At 40.3% G+C, this 18,981-nt stretch overlaps 1 protein-coding gene across 2 annotated transcripts in view; it reads right to left on the bottom strand.

Moving 5' to 3' along the window:
* Positions 1–18,981, bottom strand: part of tmem131l (transmembrane 131 like) — a 30,846-nt gene that overhangs the window by 5,734 nt on the left and 6,131 nt on the right. For both annotated transcript variants that reach the window (XM_080463306.1, XM_080463307.1), the window contains exons 4-22: positions 11,914–11,985; positions 8,102–8,225; positions 7,893–8,009; positions 6,289–6,393; positions 5,584–5,661; positions 4,170–4,323; positions 3,828–3,886; positions 3,646–3,751; positions 3,459–3,561; positions 3,192–3,336; positions 2,912–3,082; positions 2,765–2,834; positions 2,554–2,677; positions 2,391–2,460; positions 2,177–2,286; positions 1,989–2,058; positions 1,694–1,827; positions 831–973; positions 527–713 (exon numbers count right to left, since the gene is read on the bottom strand). In XM_080463306.1, the coding sequence (XP_080319432.1) occupies positions 527–713; positions 831–973; positions 1,694–1,827; positions 1,989–2,058; positions 2,177–2,286; positions 2,391–2,460; positions 2,554–2,677; positions 2,765–2,834; positions 2,912–3,082; positions 3,192–3,336; positions 3,459–3,561; positions 3,646–3,751; positions 3,828–3,886; positions 4,170–4,323; positions 5,584–5,661; positions 6,289–6,393; positions 7,893–8,009; positions 8,102–8,225; positions 11,914–11,985 (2,142 nt within the window). The remainder of the gene's footprint in view (positions 1–526; positions 714–830; positions 974–1,693; positions 1,828–1,988; positions 2,059–2,176; positions 2,287–2,390; positions 2,461–2,553; positions 2,678–2,764; positions 2,835–2,911; positions 3,083–3,191; positions 3,337–3,458; positions 3,562–3,645; positions 3,752–3,827; positions 3,887–4,169; positions 4,324–5,583; positions 5,662–6,288; positions 6,394–7,892; positions 8,010–8,101; positions 8,226–11,913; positions 11,986–18,981) is intronic.

Here is an 18,981-nt window from a genome sequence, read left to right as displayed (position 1 = left end):
GTTGAAGCATTTGATTCAGACACATCCAGAAATAAAGTGAAAGGAGCAGAAATCCACAATTTAATGCCGAAATGTTGAAAAATAAGCCCCAAGCTCATTCACGCTTTATTATTATTTTTCTCTATATGGCCACTCCGGGGCTCTGGACTAAAGCCAGACAGACGTGAAAAAACAACAATGGAGCGACAAGGAGACGTAATGTTTTCTGGCTCTTTGGTCTGCATCCGAGGTTCAGGCCAAACTAGATGGAGCGACCCCGACCAAACTGATGTGTACAGTCTGTCAACTCGTTCCTGTATGAGCGCTACACCGGTGAAATCAGTGACGTACGACGTTTTGGAGTGACGCGATGATGTAGCTCTCACTTGGCTCCGTTGACAATGGAAAAACAACCGGTTCTTTGGTGGTGCTCATTTAAGAACTGGCCCTGGAAACGGCCCTGAACTAGAACCTGGTTCTTTTTGGTGGAAAAGCCCTAAAATTAAAAAATAACAAAGAGGATTAAGTATCAGGAAACATCACTTACGCGATAGTGACCTCAGAGGAGCTGTTGTGTTCTAAGCTGAAGGATCGACACTGCAGCACTTCAAAGCCAAATCCCTGACATTTATATCCGTTTATATTCATTGACATGACGGTCAGAGGAAGCTCTCCTGCGTTCTCCACCTTGAAGCTCTTCCTGATCGCGAAAAGTGGCTTATTGGTGCGCAGACCTGCGGATGAAGAGACAGCAGCGTTACTCAGTTGTGGCATTTCTTTTAAAAGTACACTGAGGGGGGGAAATAATTCAACTGTAACATATTCACATGAAGTTTGAGCATCGACCTCACCATCACGACACTCCATCAGAGTGGACTGAGGAACGTTGAAGCGTAGAGAAGCTCCTTGGCCGGGGAGTTTGCCTCCGACTTTCAGAAGCTCTTTGGCCCCGTGGCCTTTTACCGTCACCATGTCGAATACTGTCAAGTTGTTTCTGAGACACAGTGGGGGGGGGGGGGGGGGGGGGGGGATCCCAAAACTGAGCATTTGATTGACACCGAAAGCATTACTAGGATTTCAATTTAATATTTATTTATGGCAATAACAGTTATATATACATTTTTAAATAAAAACATTATGACATTTTGTGCTTTCTAGTAAATTGAATTGTTGGCTTATTTATTTTCTTTTTTTTCTCTCAATTAAAGCACTTTGTAAATTTTGTCAGAATGCCTTTTGAATAAAATATAAAATATTATTATTATTTTGGGTGTCTTCCTTTTATAGGAGGCAAGGCGCAAACAATCTTTTTCTTCTGCAGGATTTTCAGCGCTTAACTAGTCCTGCACTACTAGGAGCACGTACACAAAAAAGTACATCAAAATGTGCAGAAAATTCAGGAGAGGAATTAAACTTGTTTAAATGTACACTAAAAATTATCCCATAAATAAACTGTATTGAGAGTTTCAGTTTTATGTCACTGAGTACATTTGTCACATATCACATTGTTGAATTATGTTTACACATGCCACATCTCACATTAATCCCAGGCATCAGATTTTTTTTAATAAAGATATTTTCATAATTAAGACAGAGGGCCAAGCTGATACTCAGGGGGATTTATCATTTAAATTACAGAACTTTATACAGAAAACCGAAGAGAAAACAGATTAAGGAGCCTTATGAAATGAGTCCTGCTATAACAACCCTGTACCTGACAATCAGGATGGTCGTGGTGGGCTTGTGTTCGGAGGGAGTGAAGACCACAGCGACCTCTCGAGCCTCCCAGGGCTGCAGCAATAGACGCAGGACACCCTCTCCTGAAATGCGCTGGGGGCTTTCACCCAACTGTAATGAACACAGGGAAAAGGTGGACTAAGTGTTTTGAAGGCAAACACCAAAAAAAAACAACCTAAAGGCAACAAAATTTAGCAAATGTATTGAATGACGACACACTAGAATATACAGCAAATATGCAAAACGATTGTCCGAGCTGGATTAGGAAGTACCTTAAGGGAAGAAGCCAACAGAGAAAACTCTGAGGTGCTGATGTTGACTGAGATGGGGCTGATATTAAACCTGCCAAGAAAAGCAAAGAGATCACTTTCACAAATTAATTTGCAGGATTGAAGTCATTGCTCTCTCTCAGTCTCATTCAAACTGCTGTAATTGAACTTTTTGTAAAGCTCCAACCCACCATTTAGTCAGGAGATCCAGAGCCTCTAATGGAGCAGGGTACAAAGAAAGGATCCTGATCTCAACAGAAATCACTGAAGATGAAGGATTCTTCAGCATGAAAGTCTTCACCTGGAACCAAAAGGTTGTTTTTCATTCAACAAATGCCACAAATAAAAAAATAAATAAATCAATGAATATAGAAATGATATTTTCAGTGAAATCGTGGTCCTTACCTTGCTCTCGTTGACAGGGGTAGCACCAAAGTCCAAAGGAGAGGAAGTCTCTACGGGGAGTCTTGGCCACCTGGGAATTGTTTCCGTTGTTAAAGATGACGACGTTAACAAGGTACATCAAGGCCAGGAAATGTGTCAGTGATTATTGAAAGAAAAAAACTACCTGCAGGGGAGCTTGTCTTTGTGACTCTGCCACCGAGAGCAGAGTTCAGCTGCCAGTTTGCTATCGACAGTCCAGGATGAGGAGAAGAAGTCAGGAAGGAGAGAGCGCTGCCACTCTGATCGCCCTGATGACATATTCAGGCAAATATGCATCAATAAAAAAAACTCCAATTTCTCACTGACAAGGAAAGTTTTATATTGCCAGGCTTCACCTGTCTCAGAGAGTCTCAGAGGGCAAGGACGTCCACACTCGCGTTCAGCTTCAAAGCCCACATCCCCCTGCTGACAGCCACACAGGCAGTTACAACTTTAGTTTCTTCAAACGAGAGAGAGATAATTCACCACCTTGCAGTTTTTACCTTGGAAGAAGTAGAATGAAAGTAGAGTGGAATGTGCAGGGTGGAGCCGAGGCTGGTGTCAAGACTCAGAGTGAAGATCTGCTTGACAGGCAGCGTCCTGCTGAGCGACCCCAGGGTCAGGACATGCCAGCAACCCTGGCTAGTTCTCAGGGGACGACTGAAGTTCATCACCTGACAGATGGGAGGGAGCAAAGATATTCTGTCAGTTTTTACTGTCATGTTTTGTTCTTCATTATTTAAGAGTGTGTAGTAATTTATCACACCGCACAGTTATGCACACCTTCATTACTCCATGCAGATTCTCTGACAGGCTGGCGTTCAGGACAGTGAGGGGCAGCCGGGACGGGTTGGTGAGCCACAAGTCCACCTGGTTGGTATCGCTTTGCTTTATTTGGAAAAGGCTCAACAAATCCTCCTGACTCCATCTGCACCAAGACATTCACACCTAATTTTCACCACAATACTCACGAAATGCAACAATTCTTGGTTCATGTTCATCAGAATACACATCTGGAGCAAGGACAATGGTGCAATGTTTCTGCTTTACCTGTGCATGACGTGTGGGCCAAGGAAGCGGTCGGTTGTCCTGTTTCCCATGATTTTTAAACTGATAAGCCTTGAGCATTTTGCTCCATGGCCAGGCAACGAACCTGGTGGTGACAAATACACTCCTGTTCAAAATTCGACTGAACAGCAGAAAGATTATTATGAGCCAAGAAGAGATTAATATTTACCTTTGCATGCAATGGAAGCCACCTCAGTGAAGTTTTTGGCTTCTGGTCTCAGAAGAACTTGATTGAAGTCAAGGCGAACCTCAACTTTTGACAGCACCTGCATATCCTGCAGACACAAGACGTCTTGTTAGAGTCGAAATAAGTTTACTCAAGAGCTTTGATAGGAAAACAGGAACACTCACCTTTACGTAGAGCTTCTTCCCTCCTGAATTTATCATATAAACTCCTAGTTTTGCTTCCCCTGTAGAGAGAGGTGCAGATAAATGAGCTCACAGCATTCATGTAGAGATTTAAACTGTAGGTTTAAATATATTATATTATTTTCTTTACATCTGTCACAGACACATTTAATGGAGTTTCTGTGCTTTGCAGGTTTGACTTGGCAAAAGTCTTTTTCAACTGGATCTCCTTCCTGATGCAACTCAAACAGTTAGGGGTTTGAGGGCCTCATGTTGTGTTTTACTACAGTGCCACTCCGTCACGCTCCTCCAGACACTGGGTCACAGAGGTACAAAGACACTCACCTATCGCAGACTGTTGAGCACTCGGGGCGACCAGCAGGACCAAAATGTGCTCAATGACATAGGGCTTTAGCTTGTCCAGGTCGGCGGGCCGGTCACCACGCGCTGACAGATTAATCTGCAGACTGAGGCGCTCTTCACTCTGGAGGCAGGACCCCTGGGACAGGACAGGAAAGGCATACCAGCCATGCACAAAAACAGAGACAAAGACAGAGAAGGATGAGAACAACCACAAGCAATGTGACAGCCAAGACAAAGAATACAACCTAAAATGATGCAGGAGTTTTAGAGGGACGTTAGGAGTTGAAACAAGGAGATTTACTACTACCCCTTACTCTCCACCTCTTATCTCCACCCTGCGACTAACAGCCTCTCAAAGCCGACAGATCTGCGCAAGGAGAGTGCAAATCTCACAGCAAAACCAGGGATCGTCTCAGAGGGTGAATCACCACTCGACAACCTGCAGACAGATACCCTGGCTCTGTGCCACGGGGGTGGGGGTTTAAGGCCTGCGATGGCACATTTAATCCCTTGTAACTGAGGCAACTGCTAACTTCCTGTTAGGCTCATTTAATCTGCCGGCAGCACATACTCTAACCAGAGGCCATTTCTCGAGTTTGTCGAAGACTTGAAAAAGAACTGCAGCAGCAGGTGTTGATCCTGGAAATGAGCCGAAAGCTGCAGCTGGGACAGTCGTGGAACAGAACGCAAGGATGACTTCAGTTCATATATTAATGACAACATCGTCAGGTTCTCTGCAACCGCCTCTTGCTTCATGTCTATTTCGCCACATGAGTACCGAGAGCCCTGTGTCAATTAAAAAGTCTCTTGAGAAAGCAATTAAAAGTCTGGCAGGAGATCACGGCCTCCTTGGGGGCTGTGGAGAAAACAGAAGGTGCTTCGATGACAGGGCCACCTGTCAGCTGAAGTTTTTGTCTTGCTGGCCTTCTGCTTGAGAGGAGGAGGCATGACATAAAACAGGGGTTTGGCTCGGGTGTTCGAAAGTAGGAGCAAACTATCAATGATGTCAGGTTACACATCATAAAAATAAAGTCTGTGGTGAACTGTCTTCCTTTAAATTCTATGTTTCCTCCCAAACGTCTGCTTCCCTTCTGGTTCCATATTTAGTTGTTTACTGCCAACAATTTAGGCAATAGCATTTTTATCAACAAGTATGAGTCAGAGAAATTCATGAATTACATGGTGTTAAAACTATTCTGAGCTGCAAAAAGAGGGAGGAATAAAAACGTCTTTTCAACTGTAAGGGGGGGGGGGGGGGGGACCCTGGAAACTACTTTCAAGGTTTTGCAACTCAGGCTTTCAGTTCTTTTGCTTCAAAGCTAAAGATGTGACGAGTTACAACAGGATGTCCACTGAAAGTGTCTCGATAACTGCTGTAAAAGAGAAAAGGGATTACCTGAGGATTGTTTAACAAACTCTTCGGTAAGCTGCACTCCAGTAGCAGACCCAGTATAGTGACGTTGGAGGCATCTTCCTGCAAGTTTAAACAGTCTTTCGTCAAGTTTTCTCTTTTTTTGGCATGTGAAACAAGGTCTCTCATTTCAAAGGGCTTTACCAAAATTCAACAAATTCAAATTATCAACAAGGTTAGACCTGGACATTTTTTAGGGAAGTGCTTGTTGAAACAAAGATCATAACAATGCGTGCATGCATTAAGCGCCAGAGTGATTGTGAGAATTTTTGTTTGCACTTCGCCACGGTAACATTTTTCAACTGCCATCCCACTTCCTGTTGTGGAGGCAATGACTCCTTTCAGATGAGTCTCACACACTTTCACTGCCTCGGCTCAATGCAACAAAATGTGCATAAGTTAATCCGTGTTTCTCAGGTTTGTATGAATAGAAAATACAACAACTGATTCAAATATTTTTTTACTTACAAGCAAACAGCGTGTTGGTGATTAGAGTAGAAATAGATCGTTCAATTTGCCGACCCACACACTTTCAATATGTTCATGGCAGCCAGAGCTTGGCAGTGTGTATGACAAAGCTTGTGTGTGTATGAACAGAGCAGACTGTTCATCAGGGCAGGCAGGAAAGAGGAAAGCAGCTGCTTCCAATGATGAGCTGTTGTTCGCTGCACAAACATTTAAAATACATACCTGAGTTTGGGTCAGCTTAATGCTCTGGATGTGGGGGAATATTAGCAGACTATCCTTTCTCTGGACAGAGAGTAATGAACCCTGGTGACCTCCGACACCAAATACCTGGGAAAGAAGTAATGACAACTTATAAAAAGAGACTCAACCACCATATCCACGATATTAGGGCTGGGAAGTCAACAACCAAGCAAAGAGGTAGTGCCAGATGTCGTGGTACACTTATTATGGCACCTAATCAAGAGGTTTTGTGTTTTATAGTCATGAATAAATACACAACAAAAGAAAAGTGTAATGATTAAGTATCGGGAATGATAGAGACAAAATATTATTGATTGAAGTTTTGTCCCATTTGTGAATTTCAGATAATGAGAAACAACAACAATGAAAATTTAAACACCATTAGTTCAGAAAGTCTTGCATTTAAACTTTACCTCTCCTTTTACTCAAAGGATTGTGTTCCAATACTTTACTAAAAAAGACGTTTGGTTTGTGGTATTGTGGTTAAGTACATATCTAATAGTATATTAAACAAAACAAAAGTGTTTCCATTTTATAGTTTTGATCTCAACAGTGCAGAGTTGCATCTCTGTACAGTTTAATATCATCAAATCCAAACAGTTGAATCTTTCACAACTTTAGCACATGTGAAGTGAGCTGTGGTTGCACATCAGAACACAGTGTGTTTGTGTCTGATTCAAATGGTTTTTACTAATAAGCTGCATTTCAGGAAATTGGCGCAGATTAAAAAAAAATAAATTGAGTTTGAAATCATGATAGACAAACGATATCAGCCTTAGTTTCAATGCACATTTTTGCGATACAAGCGTTCCAATGTTTTTCTTAAATGAATGTTGGCACTTTTATTATGCATATTGCATCCAAATCATCACCATCCAAAATGAGACCTATCTGAACTAAAGTGTCTGTGCTAAGAAAGACACAACAAAAGCCAAAATGTGGCTAAATATTTGAAAAATAAAACTGAATTTTGGCAAGTTAGTGTCAAGTAAACTCAAATGTTAGTAGAACAGGAAGACTGGAAAGTAAGTAATTCATACAAGAAGGGCAGCATAAGAATGTGTCTATGCATAAAGTCTATAATCAGAATCCTTCAACGAGACGACAATGATGTGTAGGTGAACAAAACCCAGTGAGGTGAAACAAATACACATTGTGCAGTTGAATATCTACAACTGCAATAACAAAAAGCCTTGACTGCATGAAAAAGGAACTTTCTAGTTTGACAAACTGAAATTCAATACTGCATTTGCGTTAACAATGAATAACGCAAGATTTACTCTTTAATAGGATAATTCACTTTTGTTGACAATCATGCGGGATGAAAAGCAAAACACGAGGATGCTGGAAAGCAAAACAAAAAAAAACCCAATCAAACAAAAACAAAAAAACTGTCCAACACCTGCAGTCTGATCAATTACCTCTGTTTCAAAAAAAGAATCTGGATGTGGCCGAATCTGTAAGCCTTTACCGGGAGATCATATGATGATAATACAACCATCATCTGGCCACTTTTCACTAAGCTATTAACAGACAAAAGATGTATACATAGTGTGAAGATAAAATTAAAATTAAAGCAAACTTACTTGGTATGACAGCAGCCCATGGGCCGATGTGTTTATAAATAATGTGTTTTCTACATTGCCCTCCTCAGACGGGAGGAAAATTAGTTTAAAAGATGCCTTCCCTCTGGGTGGGATCACCTGGGAAAGAGAGGAAAACGTGACATAAATGCGATGCACAGGGATTTGGAGCACAGCTGAGCCTAAACGTCATTTCTTGTGTGTATACTTACTCTTCTGTGGAAGGAAGGTATGTAAAAATGCCTGCTGGATGTAAACATTGACAGCAGCGTCACAGGAACTTCCTGGCTAGGGTTGTGTATATATATGGTTTCAGCTCTTGGCAGCCCCAGCGGCCTGGAAAGACAGACAGAAGATCACATATAGACGCATTCTCCACTGTGCTTATATAAAGGGGGTGAACTCAAAAACTATTTGAGGACACCAAGTACTTTAGTATAAATCCATCCATAGATTAGCTTAATAATGTGACCGCCTCGATAAACTGGATCCCTCTGCTGCCCATTTAACATATTAGAGCTGAGATTGGTGTGATGGGTTGTTATTGTCTATAAAGTTTAATTGAAAATGAAAAGCTTTATTGTCAACTTGAACTTTCCCTGTGCAATATCATCAGGTATGTGAGAAAAGAAAAGGAGGATTGTCCCTCATTCAGTTACTTTCGTAATACAGTAAATGCTGTACAAAGTTTAATTTTTCAAAAGTGTTTCCTGGGGTTTATAGATTTGTGGGCCCCTATTTTCTATAAACGTCTTCTTTTTGTACACATTGTTATGATATAATATAGGTTTTCATTTTTGAGAAGAATCACTTCTAAACGAACACCGAGTGGCATCGTTACAGTGCATCCCGAGCCGAGACTGTAGCAGAAAGTCACTCCAGCACAGATTATTGTGGAAATATTAGTTCTTTCATTTACGAGTTAACCATGGATTTATTATATCATCACACTGAGCTGTGTATGGCTATAACCTGTATATGGACCAGATTTGTTTTTTATTACTAGATTAAGGGGACTCCATTGTACCTTAATTAAACTGGGTGCAAGAGAGAAAAAGGGAATGGCTTCCAGAGCATAGAAAATAAGAGATCATCAAGATTGCACTTAAGGTACAAGTAGCAGCTATGAGCTACAACATGGGTGATAACAGTTGCCACTGAGCTTTGGAACTGGAGAGGAAGATAAAGCCTCTTCCTGTCTCCTGAGCCTGATCTGGAGGTTGCAGTGGGAAAAAGCCCGGAATGATGGGATTCCTCCGTAAGCGACCCGACTCAGCAGTTTGGACTGTGTTTATCTATTTGGCTCTTGCACTTATTTGCGAGTATCCTCAGCTATACCGGAACATTTACGGCCACTTTACACCTCTTGAAGCACACTTTGGTCTCCGCTGATCCCTCTTCACACCACAGCCACTCTCTCACTCTAACAAGGTCAAACGAATGCTCACAGCACAGGAGTTGAGTTACTCTCGTGACCTGCTCTCTTATGCTCTTGAAAACAGCTGTGAGGACCTAAATCATCTACCTTGTTGCCCTCTGAATGAAGATTACCACCAACAGCGACTCAGTGTGGCACTATGTGGCCTATTAATATTAACCCCCCCTCTAATAACTTGTAAGTATTACAAGAAATTAACAAGTAATATTATCCAAACCGTAGCTGGAGAGCACGTTTACAGCAATCTATTTGAGTATGAGAGGACATATGCAACTTTTCTGTATAACCCGGGATTATTTTAGGGCTCATGTAAATGAGTAGAGATAGACGCACATCCAGACATAATTAATTGAATAGAAAAGCGATCATATCTAAAATAAGATAGGCCATATATTGATGCCACTGGAGTAAATAATTAAATTATACAGGAAGTTCTTTCAATTGCATTATTATGTCGTAAGCTTATGAGTAAATCAGCTATTTGCATTCGATACAATAGCAATTGTTTCTTTTTTACACTGAAAAAAGCCAGTTACAAAAATAAAACAGGAAGCAGGCTATGACAGGGCTTTAGGTGCCATCAGCATAAAGGTGACCATGTCAGCGCGATCATTTTTATTGCAATCTATTAAAGTGGCTCTCAGCGCGTTTTGCTTGATGACACTTAAACAAAGGCTAAAAATGAATGTCTCTTCGAGTACCTTTTGCCCAAGCATTTACCATAAGTAATTTCAAACCGTAATTATATTTCCAATCTAATTAAAATGCGTGTCTCCGTTTAAAGCCTTTCATCACAAAGGATGTTCCATAAATCAAACTTGGTTTGAGAGGTGATCTTTCATTATGAAAAGTGTGTTCAGGGCCTAACGTCTTTGTATTCTTATTTCTAACAGTCATGAACAGTATTCCTGCACTAAGTTACACCACTATGAAGGCTTTACAGTCTTGATATACTTTGTGCCTAAAACTTTCAGGTTCATCATGTCTCAGTTTCTCTTGTAGTTGCATCTATTTCTAAGTTGTGGCTGATTATGTAAATGACAATCATTTAAATTGATGTTTTAATTTAGTGGTCCGTTTTAGCTGGAATGTTTGACATACGGTGTCTTTGCGGTCTCTTCCATTCAGTCCATGCTGATGAGCTGTTCGTGTTCAAGATCGAATTGTCGGTTTGCATGTTGTGCTTCAACAGTGGAAACAGTGGTCACCAAGCAGCACGAGGAATTTGGTTAAAGGAAAACCCTGATGCAATTAGAGTCGAGTCAATGGCCGTCTATGCACACATGAGCAACTGACGATCTAAGGAGCCCATGAACATAGATCTAGTGCTCAGGACTCACGCAGCAGCAAGGGAGAGATTAGAAAGTTGGGAAACTTTTTATTCTTTATTGCATTTGAAATTTCAGACTAAATGCTAAAATAGTAAGAGGTATGTCAGGTCGACACAAGATTATTTACAACATTTGCATTGTAGAGTATTCAGGATTGAAAAGCACAAAAAGAGCATTAGTATCTTAGACTTACTTACAGTAAACGTAGCCTCATATCTACAGTGTATCATGAGCAGATCTATTTGATACCTTATCTTTCACTTCCTGTTTGTCTGTTGGAGTGTGATTTTACTTTCATTTTAGCTGTCTGAACTGCATGCTCAGAGTTTAACGGAGAAGATGGCTTGGCAGAGTAAACCGTTTCAACTTTTTCTGAGCTGCTGTTAGTCTGGATTCTATCTTGTGCAAAAAAAAAACCAAAACACACATTTGGGACATTTAAGCTAGAACCATCATGACCACCACTGCAGAGTTCTCTGTGCTCTATGCATAACATCAAATCCTGACAACCAAACATACTTAAAAGCATAAACACAGTGCAGCCTGCATGTCTTTGGCCTGTTTGCTCTGCACCACTGGTTTTACCATTCAGCATCATGTTTTTCTTATCTGATATGAGTGCTTTTTCAATACACCACATCATTGAAATGTGACAACTCCATCGGACTACTTTGTAAAATTGTTTAACATAATTACAACTATTTTAACATTTCACCCATAAAAGATTAAAGTGATGTGTGGGTCTCTTGGCTCACAGTCTATCTTCAATCTCAAGTACAATATTCCATTTTGTAATTGTATTTTCATTTTACACAGACTTAAAAATTATTTGCACATTTCACCAAGTATGAGGGAGAAAACAGTTGGTGAATGTTTACCTTCAATGGGAGCTATGCAGATTGCAGCTCGGCCACAGTATTATGTCTGCTCTGGGACTCTGGAGGCACGCAGTGACGTTCTTAACCCTTATGACTGGGGTCACCCTTCTCCCATATGTGTCTAGAAGCAAGCTTACTGCCATACTTGGATATTATCCTGTCTGTTGATTAGTGTTAAAGGGGCCCTTGTTTTAAGAAGGAATCTCTTTCTGGAGCTTTTATTGCAGCAGTAGGTCCCTTGCTGACATGTACTGAAATATTGTTATTCTAACCAAAGACTAAGAGATGGCCATGTGAATTATAATTCATCTTTGCCTAAAAGTCTGTGTGTTGAGAGGATATGCTTTATAAAAAGAGGAAGTGAAAGCAGCACTTACTGCATCCCAAACTCCAATGCTGGAGGCTGAAAATGCAGGGGCTTTCCATTCTCCAGTGAAAATGGAGAGGAGCTGTTAAACAGAGGGGAAAAATAGAAAAACATTAGGTCAAAATCATAGCACTCATATGTACTAACCTGAAAGAGATCAAAAACATGTATACGTGTAGATAAAACAAACACCAAAACATTATGACTGCATTAACTGTACACTCTTCCTGACCCCGATCACGTCACAAGTGACTTATTATCCTGTTCAACAAAACAAGCACCACTTTGCAATCACTGGGAAAAAAATATCTTATAATGGGCATCTGGGGGGGGGGCGCGCACAAGCAATGGCATAATAGACCAAAATAACCTTTGCACCAGTGAATCATTACACACACTCCAGTTGGATGAGTGGGGAAATGAATAACTCTGTCCACTAGCAGCTTTAATTCTGTGGAGGAATCTTTGTCAATGTTTTTGCAAAAACGTTGGATAGATTAAAGGTCCAACTGAATCAGTAATGCTTTTTTTTTTTTTTTTTTTTTAAAGGTCTATAAAAGCATGAACTCACAAACCCAAAACTTAAAAGCAGTTCTGACACTGCTCACACATTGTCAAATACACTTACACAACTTTAGAACAAGTGGATTGTTAGCGGTAGCAGCATCTTTCGAGAGTCCCACTGTGTTTTTACTGCTGGTGGTATGTGACATCAAGTGTTAATGAGCACTGGGAGTTGGTGCCCTAAAGCTGAGAAGTAGCAGCTGATTTGTGGCTGCATGTGCATCTATGTGTGTATGTTAGAATATAAGGCACAACACATCTGTAGATTGACACAGCTACAAACAAGATGAAGTGCCACAGTTTAAGTGCTCATATACACACATACAGGTTGCTGTGGCAAACTTATCAAAATGCAGCGACAACAACAAAAGGAGGGGTTATAAACGTCCTTTTCCAAGCTGCTTTATTTAGGCAAAACAGCACATAAACTAATGAATATTCACATAAGTAACAGTTCCTCATACAAGTCACCATCTGCCCCCACAAACTACAGCACTGTGGCATTTGCTCAGCAAGCACGGGTACAGCAGAGGAAGTGAGATGAGCTGACATTTTGCTCACAGAGTGGGTTTTGAGACTAACTTAAACAAGTCTGACACTAAAACTTGAGCTCCTTGTCCTGAGACACAATCCTAATCAACACATTTAAAACAGGTTGACAATCAGCTTGTACACTGCAGCAGTTCACCTCGGTTTATCCAGGTATGCACAAACACACCCCGGTTGCACATCTTCTGCCACTGAATGCACAAACTGCAAGCTTGGTCTTGCAATCTTGCTTAATTTCAAAAACACTGCATGAAATATAAATGATTCTGTAAGAAAGCAAAACTTACCCAGAGGGCAAACCCACATTCTTACGCAACAACTGTACTGATTAAGAATGCATTTATCCTGGTCTATGTAATAACTCTGACTTACTGTCTATGTTTTCTGCTTTTTATCTGCATTGTTATAGTTGGAGATTAACCAACCTGTGTGAAGGGATCAAACTTCTTCTACAACACTGATAAAATAACATGCTGTTGTCAAAGTACAGGTCAAACACGTTTTACATGTGCAAACATATGAAAACTATCACTTTATTTTGGTTCAAATGTGGGTTGCTTTGATGTGCTGTTCCCATAAAGTGATTAAACACGTTTTGCTGTCATGGAAGGAACAGAAGACGTTAAAGAGCTGACAGAGGCAATCTTATCAACAAGGAGAGCAGAAGTAAGAGATGAAATGTTTTCTTGAGTTTAACAGATTTCTAAATTGAGCGTTTGTTCTTCAGACTTTGGTGTCTTCACTTCGCTTTCCGGTTGGAATGTAGAAACAACAGGGAGGGCTACAAAAAGATGTGTTAACTTTGTATTAATAGAAAGTATAAACTACACGTTGACAGCTGTTTACAGACAGGACATGACACCGATGAGCTTTAACAGGGTACTACTAATAAACAAGTCTTCTCACCAATCTAGGTCACTGTATATAAGCAGCAGCGTACAGTTACAATCTTTATAAAAAGTATTAAGGAGTAACATAAAACACTTCTCGACCCATTAACTCAACTGTCACTGCTGTCCGCCAGGCTTTAACGTGTTGGAAATTAAAAACAAAGACTTGTTTATCAAAAATGTTGCTGCGCATCTGACTTTGAGTTTAAACCTCATGGTCTGACAAGACAAGACAAGACAAGACAAGACAAGACAAGACAAGACAAAAGATCCCAAGCACGTGTTCACGCTTCTCATATTTGATCTGGTTAAACAAATGAAAAGTCTTTTAGACTTGCGCTTGTGCACTTTGATTTGAGTCGAACAGAAATGTGAACGGTGAAATGTGAAAACGCATCATTTTTTCAACTTCGTTTCAGAAAAGTTTACGTTGCAACGTTTTGAAAATGATGTCGTTTTCACGAAGGGCCGCTAGTGGGTGCTATCGTTTGTTTTTGTAATGAAACCCCACACACATGCACGCAGAGAGCAATGCACTATCAACTTTAACAATGCCGAGTACAGAGACATTCGTATGGACAGATGACAAAATTGGATTGGTATTCCAGGCGTCTCTCAACTCAAAAACTACGAAGTCCAAAGAGAATATGAACTGGGAGTCATGACACTGGAGGGCGCCATTGTTGCTACTATTTGTCTATTCACACCGCTTTACGTCATGCTGCACATGCACAGTAGCAGTGTTGTGGAGATGGGAGTTTAAAAAAAAAAATTTCCATCTCGGGAATCGTTTTCAAAAAAATTGCATTTTCAGTGGCTCCGAGTAGCGTTGTCGTGTTAATGAACACCCAAAACCCCAAAAAAGTTTTGTGTTTTTACTGTTGTGTAAACAGGGCCTTTAAACATTTTCAATGAGCTTGTAAAAAGAACCCGCACAATTATTCAAGATGCATGGTATTGCCATATACTATCATTTTTGGACTACAAGTCACACGGTATAAGTTGCTTTTGTCAAGACTGCTTCATAAAGAGGGATATCTATGTATAATTTGCACTGTTGTATGACATATTTATCTTTTCATGCCCAGATGTAACTGCACTGTCAATTAGCCTCGGCCAGCAACAGTTGTTCAAGAACCATCTGTGAATTTGTTCCCCCGGTCTGCCCGTCACACTTTTAGACCGCGACTGGCCTCCTTTTTTTCCCCCTTCATGGTAACAGTTGCTCTACTTTCTTCAACTCTTTTTCTGATGCGGGGTGTGCATTTTCTACTGCATATTTGATCTTATTTGTTATTCTGCTGTGTAGCGTTATCTTTGGGCGACATTTTGCTCGCCGTGTTTGATGGTTCTGGTGGTTTCGTGTAAAACATGCGAATGTGAGTAGAAGTGAAAGAGACCAAGTGTAAACTGCCCCCGTCGACTCTCTGTATCAAATGGTATTTTTTTAATTTATTCATTTTGTTAAATCTATTCTACTATTCACAGGCCGCCGAGCTAAACGTTGCCAAACGGTGATGTAATGTGAATTAAATGTAATGAAGACAAATTATAAATTAAGCTATTGTCAACAAAGTTTAACCGGCATTACAATCGCAAGCCTATAAATATGGATTAATATACTATTTACCCTTTAATGAGGATGCTTCTGATGCTTTTACTACTAAACGTTAGCAACAAAATTTCTGAATGGAAATTTCCCAAGCAAGTCCAATATCAACCAAAATTGGCCACTTAGCATGAGAATATACATTAATTACATGACTTTTAGAGACAGCATTGCTTTACTCAGATTTGAAATACATTTATTTGATGTGTTTTGTCTTATTGAGTTTGAATGCGTTTTGAAACTAAAATCAATTGAAGGCAGGTTTTCCAGTTTGGTTGAAAACCATTACACTGGGATGTTTCACTTAGAAAAGAGCCGCGCAGGCACAGGTCAGTCACGGACTGCGTCTGAACTACTGATTCATGTTTAAGATGAAACGAACTGTGATCACTGCAGAAGACAATTTCTATTTCGTTGAATTAAGAAAAACAAGAGACGTGACCTCATTAACTCATCTGGCCAAACAAGGCGTTAATAATGAAGAGCATAACATCCTTTGATTTCCTTATTAGACACAGGTGCAAATGTTCCCTGTTGAGGGTGAATCCACTTAATTCTGTGTTGTTGCTGGATCAAAGTGACCAATTAAATGCAACTTAACATTAATTCATTGGAGTATGTAATATTGTAACACGAAGACTAAATTATGTGCATGAATTGCATATTTCAATATTTTTACATTTACATCACAGCAGATGAACAGTGACTGAGTAACCAATTTGCTCTCAAGTGGAGATTCATCTTTTATATTGACAAAGTAGTGACTTTACACCAATCTTCTGATTTGAGGTAAGATATTATAGCATATTGTTATCAAGAATTTCAGTGTTCACACACAGATGTACACCCACCTGCCTCTACTGTTTCAACCATTCACTTCTCTCACCTATCATTGTATGACTCAATGTTAGCGCTTCAGGAGTTTGTGGTTTAAAAAAAATAAAATAAATATATATATATATATATATAAAAAAAAAAGAAGTTTAAATAAACTGGCAGCTAGGTCTCAACTGATGTTTGCCACACTGCTTTCCACATTACATAACTGCTACTTCACTGTCAAGATCCCTCCACCTCCTATTGCTGGGTAATTCATAAGCTGCCAAACAGCACGTTAGAGCAGGATTACTCAAAACAGAAGAGGCTGCATGTGGGCGAGTGCATGAGAGGTCAAATATGGAAGCAGAAATGAGGGTTGACGTCTTGCGTGATTGTTGTCTGAAGGTCAGCAGGTCCCAATTAAAAGTGCTACGATTCTGTGGTGCCGTAATCTGTTGTGGAAAAGTAAACGACGCGTATAAAAGAAGAACATTGGCTTGGTGATAGGAGGATAGATTGATTTGTTTCATCACGTTAAAACAAAGTGTGAAATCAAGCTACAGTCTTTTCAATTATAAGCAGTGTCACACTGTCAACTGTGAGACATTTATAGTAGTAACTTTGAATCTGCTGCAAATTCAGCTGCTCAACAAGCACACCACTACACTGTAGTCTGAGGATTCTGTCCACCGCCACAGTACAAAAATAACAAGTAATGCTTGGTGCAATTTGATCGCCTGGATCTAAGTCAAATAAAGTCGGTGTAAGCAGTGACCTGAGCCGTGCTCCGAGGGAGAGTTTAGGAGCAGAAGAGACTTCAGGTCAGCTATTGTTCACACACGTGTTTGTTGTGGAAGACAGGAAAACAATACGACTCATCGAAAAATTAAAACCACATGTTGGAAAAATGGGAGTGAGTGGCTCCAAAATATAGGATTACAAAATCTATTTTGAAAGACATAATGATAATAATGACTGCTGTACAGATTAGGCTACATCATTTAAAAAAACAGCACAAGCAGACACGTTAGGACATATTGACACGGATATCACCGACTTCTGTATCTGCTACTTGCTGTGCTCTTTAGAGTGCAAGAAAGTGACGGCAGGCCTGGTGAGTGCCTGATAACCCCTGCACGACAGGCCTCGCAGCACACAGCTCCGGAGGTCCTGAGGTCAGCTAACACTGCAACGCCTCTTTTGCATCTCACCTCTTGAGGTTTAAAAATAGCTTTATTCCCACACTGTTCAAGCAACTGTTGGCTGCACGTAAGCCAAATAAAATTTAAACCCAGGCTCACTTTAAGAGGGCAGCTCCGTTTTTTTTTTTTTTGTTTGTTTTTTGTGCGCATGGCTGGATAATTGCACAATAGACCTGAACGATCGTCAATACCAATGTTTGGTATAGTATAGTAGAACAGAATAGTAAATGTCACAAGTTGAACCACATTACACTATCACTCATCTGGCAGCTGCAAACGGACGGAGGCATCCTTTATATGACCGCCACAGGACTCTCTTTTGGATGGTGTCAGACAGCTGTCCAGGTCATCTTTACAGCTTATTACTTGGCAAAGACCTAAACGTGATTTATGGTGTTTAAATGAAGGAGAATAACCTATAGACAGCAAGCCCATATACAGTGATCAAAAACATCGCCATGACATTTTAGGTTTGCCTTGGTTAGCCGATTCCAGTCCACATTTTGAAAATAGTTTGTTTTTCTGTTTTTTATGACCCGTTGGAAAATCTCCCCCATCGTAGAGCACTCAAGTGATTCAGAAAGGTTGGGGGCTGCACTAGCATCGACTCAGACGTCTACTAAATATTCCAAAATGCAAAATAGCAACATTTTACAATTCCCCTCTACTGTGAATTCAACTCCTTCTCAATGATTTCAGCTGCTGGATGGAAGTCTTCTAGTAGTACTATGAAATATGCAATCTGTTGGTTTTACACATTCTTGTCACAAACCAAATACAGAATATTCAAATGCCAGGCAATGCATTGGTAAACCAAGTTCAACTCTGAAAGAAAACTGCAATAACTTTGTATATCGGCACAGTTGCATGACATTGCCTCATTGGACAACCCATTGCTCAAACTGGCGTCATCTTGCAGAAAGAAGTCGGTGAAACATATAAAATGCTGCAGTCCAAACATCTATTCGGGGAGCAGAGTATAAGGATCATATCCAGTTTCAGTATACGACCTAAAAGCCCAATGTCTTTACATTACTGGCACGGCTGCTGCTCCTTGTTAATCTTCACAGACATAAACAAGAAGCAGAAGTAAAGCCTCCATTTAGTATTTGTGGCAAAAAAATAAAAAAAAATGTCAAGAGAGCAGCATCACGTTTGTTGTTTCTGAGCAGGCAAATAAGACCAGTGCACTCGCAAATAATACCATTAACTGTAGACCCTCTGACAAAAACATACTTTCCAAAGTATTTTCTGCAGGAACAAAACCAGCTGGGAAAGACAGACCACCCCTCTTTTTTCTTTCAAGGAGTTCTAAAATTAGTCAGGAATTTAGTTCTGTGCCTCCGTTAACACACACCCCCAAACTCTCCCAGTCACACGCCCCCTCACTCACCAACATAAACTCTAGGGTCTGCCCGCAGAGGAAAAATACTTTAAAAAAAAAA

This window comes from Lipophrys pholis, assembly GCF_963383615.2.
Source record: "Lipophrys pholis genome assembly, chromosome: 5".
In the NCBI taxonomy this organism is placed as follows: domain Eukaryota; kingdom Metazoa; phylum Chordata; class Actinopteri; order Blenniiformes; family Blenniidae; genus Lipophrys; species Lipophrys pholis.
Note: the sequence above shows the minus strand (reverse complement) of the source record. Positions and strands in the feature narration are given on the sequence as shown.